General features: G+C 57.9%; 1 protein-coding gene across 1 annotated transcript; it reads left to right on the top strand.

The window, feature by feature from the left end:
• Positions 1-3272: 3272 nt before the first annotated feature.
• On the top strand, positions 3273-3740 carry VDBG_09190 (BMR1; the record flags this gene model as incomplete). Its single annotated transcript, XM_003000649.1, has 1 exon — positions 3273-3740. One exon carries the CDS (start codon positions 3273-3275, stop codon positions 3738-3740), a length of 468 nt encoding a protein of 155 aa, XP_003000695.1.
• Positions 3741-4383: the final 643 nt, after the last annotated feature.

The raw sequence follows: 4383 nt of genomic DNA, 5'->3' as shown, positions 1-4383 counted from the left end.
GGGAATTCAGTGTCTCCCTACCCTCTTTTGCATCGGCCAGAACGCGAATGACATGTGCACAAGAGTGACACGAAGATTCTTTGCATCATCATGCTAGGCAAAACGTACTTTGAACATCCCTCGACAACTAACCAACTAGTACTTCCTGGCTATATCGAACAGATTTGAGTTGCATGCAATCGCACAGCGAACAGCGTTTGCACTCAAGCACGCCCTGGCCAAAGCTTAACATTAATTTCAGCTTGTCATGATCAACACTGTTCCCTGCCGCTCGGCGATTTCGGGTCGCAACGGGCTCATCTCCACGGACCATCCAAGACAACGGAGTGCCGCGGCGCCGCTATGACCAGGGAGGAACAGCGATGGCCGAGTGCGACACAGCGCGAGAGAGCGCACGCTGCGTGCTGCTGCACCTGTCCGAACCCCTGGCGGACAGTCTCGTCGCAGGAGATCTGACGACTATGCCGCATGCAGACAGAATAGCCGGAGTGACCGTGACGGCGTTGGCAGCGATGCAATGTCTTTCGTGAGACAGAGCTGGTCTGATTAGTAGGGACATCCGCGCGTGCGTGGTGACAAAACGACACGCCTGGCCAGTGGGTTAGGTGAATTCCTCCCAACCGAACTCCACGGCGCGCTGCGGCGTCCGATAGGCCCGGCGATGGGACTGCCAAGGATGGCTTTTGTGATTGCTCGTGTCGAATCTCAGATGGAGACATTTGTTTCTCCACTGCGATTTCTCTCATCTTGGCCTTGACCCAGCATGCAACAAAGGTCAGTCGAATGGACTGCCAGTGAGTGTCCCGCTTATCTCATGTCTCCATCAGGGACCATGGCTGAGGGACCAGACGTCGAGCAGCACGCTATGGCTTCCTTCCGCGTAGACAGCCACCATCGTCATCCCGTGCTTGCGTCCAGGCCCGGAAGAGGACAGGATGCAACCATAACGGGTCTTTGGCCAAAGGGGCTCCCCTGTTCTGGGGCGTGGTACGGCAGACGGCCCGCGAATAAGATGAGCGTGTGTGTGTGTGTTGACATTCATACATGTAGGCGCCGGAGAATCGCGCGGAGTAATACGAGTAGGGATTGCCAAAGGGGAAAAAAAAACCCCCCCAAAGGCAAGAAAAAAAGAAAATTGGCCGCCCACCATCTACCCGGGTGGGTTTCTCGCCGGTGGGTTTTGATTGCTTCCAGTGGGTTCATGCCTTCGAGGCTTTCTTTCACTCTCACAGTGGAGCGTGACGTCCAGGACTTCTGGACTGAAACAGGGCGAAGGCGGTGGGGCTCAGGACGCCGCTAGCCAGCTGAGGAGGGAGGAGGGAGGAGGGAGGAGGGGGGTTCAATCTGGGGTTGCATCCGGAGGTAAGAGACGCTTCGGCCGGGCCTTTGCCGATACCAGCTACCGCACCACATGGTTTTTGTGCATGCTGAGTGGCATGTTCATGTTGGGGTGCATTGGCAGCGGGGATTTTCAATCAGAGTTCAGAGGAAAAGACAGGGCCATGCCTTTGAGAACCGGCAGATGACGAGACGACGAGCCATTGAGGCTTCGTGGACCATTTGCTGAGAAGCCGTGGAATCATGGAGATGGGTAGTCGGACTTTGGCGGTGAAGGGTCTGCAAGATAAGGTTGGCATAACGCGTCTGGTGTCTGGTGTGTCTGCCTCCAAGGATATCCCGATGCCAGAATGAACAGTACACGTGTCTGTCGCTCGATCCCCCCCCCCTTGTGCCATCAGCAATTGGTTGATGAAGGAATATGTTCCAGGCTAGAAAAGAAAACAAACGTGGTAGCGGGGATGACTCAGAATGACTGCGAAACATGTCGCTCCGTGGCGGTAGGGGAGCAGGGACACAGAGGGATCAACACTCGCTGGAAACGCAGGATGCGTTGCGCATTACTCATGCAACCGCTCTGCAGCCGCTTGCTGGAGTCAGCCCTGGCAGTGGTCCTGGTCCACTCCAGTTGCCTTGCCTACCTCCTCAAAGTGCCTAGCAACATTTTGCGGGTGCTCAGGTCGTACGTACATTGCATGCCCAGGGGGTCCAGATTCCTTCCGCGTTATGGTCTTGGCACCAGCGGGGGGCGGCGGCCGCCGTCGACCGTGGACCACGGCGTGCCAAAGCTGGCATCGTTCCGCCGCCGGATGACTCGACCTCGATGCTGTGCAGCTAGACTAAAGTGGGTGATCGGGAGATGGGGGAGCGGCAGGGGGAGGGGTGAGGGGGTTCATCGAGGAAGGGTACAGTAGGCTGGTGCCAAGCCTGGGTTTTTACCGACGATGGGTTTTCGCCTGACGGTACGATGCTGTGTACTCGACCGTGCAAAGCATTTCACAGCGAAAGAAGTACATGTAGAACGATGGTACTACGAAAACGACCAGGCAAGTGCTTGATAAACCACAGACGATGCGCGCATCGGTTCCGCCAGCACCCAGATCTGAACCCTATCGCATGGCCGGCACATGGCCTGTCTACACACGAGGGTACATAATGTACAGGTAGAATTGCAGGCACTCAGAGTTGACCCCCTGACCCCCTGACCCGCTCCCACCCCCACTACCCGATGCCAGTTCAAGCACTGGTGCCTGCGACGGCCTGCTCAAACGGTTGATCAAGCCCATGCTAGAAAGCTACAACAGGCACTGAACCCACCCGTCCCCCCAGTTCGTGGCCCCGGGAGACTGAGAGAGCCAAGCGACGTGACTGATCCCACGGGCTTAAGCTCCAGGGGATGACCTCTCAAGTCCGTTCTGGATTGGTAATCTTTTCTCTCCCACGGTCTGGAGATCATCGCTTCGTTCCCATTGTTTGGGAAGAGCGCACGCCCTGTCCTGCCTGCCCAGTCCGACCGTCCTGCCAAGGCAGCTAGGTAGACACTTTCCCATCGTTTAAAGATTTCGGGGGTCCCTGCCTTTTTTTTCTTCCCCCCCTCCCCTCCGCCTTCCTGTCCTGGTCTATCAAAGGCTTTTGCTCCCCTCCCTCCCTTTTCTTGGTAGTCGAGGGTTTGTAGCACCATCACGAGAGCAAAGCGTGTCGACAAACCGCACGACGACGCTACTCTCGTCTTCTCGACAGACGACTACCACCATCCTTTCTCTATTTGTTCATTCATCGTCCTAGTCCGCCTGCTGCTACACAGCAAACTTTCTCCTCTTTCCGTTCATCTAATCAGATCAGCCCGTCCTTCGAACGCGGCTCGATCACCACAAGTCGTCTCGTGACGCCCCGCACCACTACGTATCCTGACTATTTACACCACGATCACCACCATGGCCGACAAGGCTTTCGAAAAGGCCGAAGAGGCTACTGTTGACGGCCAGAACCTTCGCGCCGCCGAGCAAGCTGTTGCCGGCACCAACACCATCCCCGATGAGAAGTCCGCTCTCAAGGACGACAAGTCATCCGTCTCCACCGCCAACGACCCGGAAAATGCCCGCGAGGAGGCTCGTCGCCAGAACCCCGACGGATTCTCCAACCTCCACCGCGGCATCTCCGTCGAGCAGGCCGAAGCCGACTTTGCTGAGCTCCAGCGCGAGCTCTCGGGCGTCTCACGAGCCAGCCGTGTGAACAGTCGCAGAAAGTCGCACGGTGACGCCGAAAAGGCATGGAGGCGGCATCTTCCTCCGACACGGAGAACGAGCAGTTTGACCTCGAGGGTGCCCTGCGCGGCGGTCTGGACGCCGAGCGCGAGGCCGGCATTCGACCCAAGCACATCGGCGTCATCTGGGACGGCCTGACCGTCAAGGGCATCGGCGGCACGACCAACTACGTCCAGACCTTCCCCAACGCCGTCATCAACTTCTTCGACTACGTCACCCCCGTCATGAACCTGCTCGGCTTGGGCAAGAAGGGCGTCGAGGCGACCCTGCTCGACAACTTCCGCGGCGTCTGCGAGCCCGGCGAGATGGTCCTCGTCCTGGGCAAGCCCGGCTCAGGCTGCACCACCTTCCTCAAGACCATTGCCAACCAGCGTTTCGGCTACACGGGCGTGACCGGCGATGTCAGCTACGGTCCCTTCACCGCCAAGGAGTTTAAGCAGTACCGTGGCGAGGCTGTGTACAACCAGGAGGACGACATCCACCACTCGACGCTGACCGTCGAGCAGACCCTCGGCTTCGCTCTCGACACCAAGGCGCCCAACAAGCGCCCCGGTGGCATGACCAAGAACGCCTACAAGGAGGCTGTCATCACTACCTTGCTCAAGATGTTCAACATTGAGCACACGCGAAACACTGTCGTCGGTGACGCCTTTGTTCGTGGTGTGTCTGGTGGTGAGAGGAAGCGTGTCTCCATCGCCGAGATGATGATCACCAACGCGTGCGTCCTGTCCTGGGACAACAGCACCCGTGGTCTGGACGCCTCCACCGCTCTGGACTTGTC

Source organism: Verticillium alfalfae, genomic scaffold (genome assembly GCF_000150825.1).
Source record: "Verticillium alfalfae VaMs.102 supercont1.14 genomic scaffold, whole genome shotgun sequence".
NCBI classification, from domain to species: Eukaryota; Fungi; Ascomycota; class Sordariomycetes; order Glomerellales; family Plectosphaerellaceae; genus Verticillium; species Verticillium alfalfae.
Note: the sequence above shows the minus strand (reverse complement) of the source record. Positions and strands in the feature narration are given on the sequence as shown.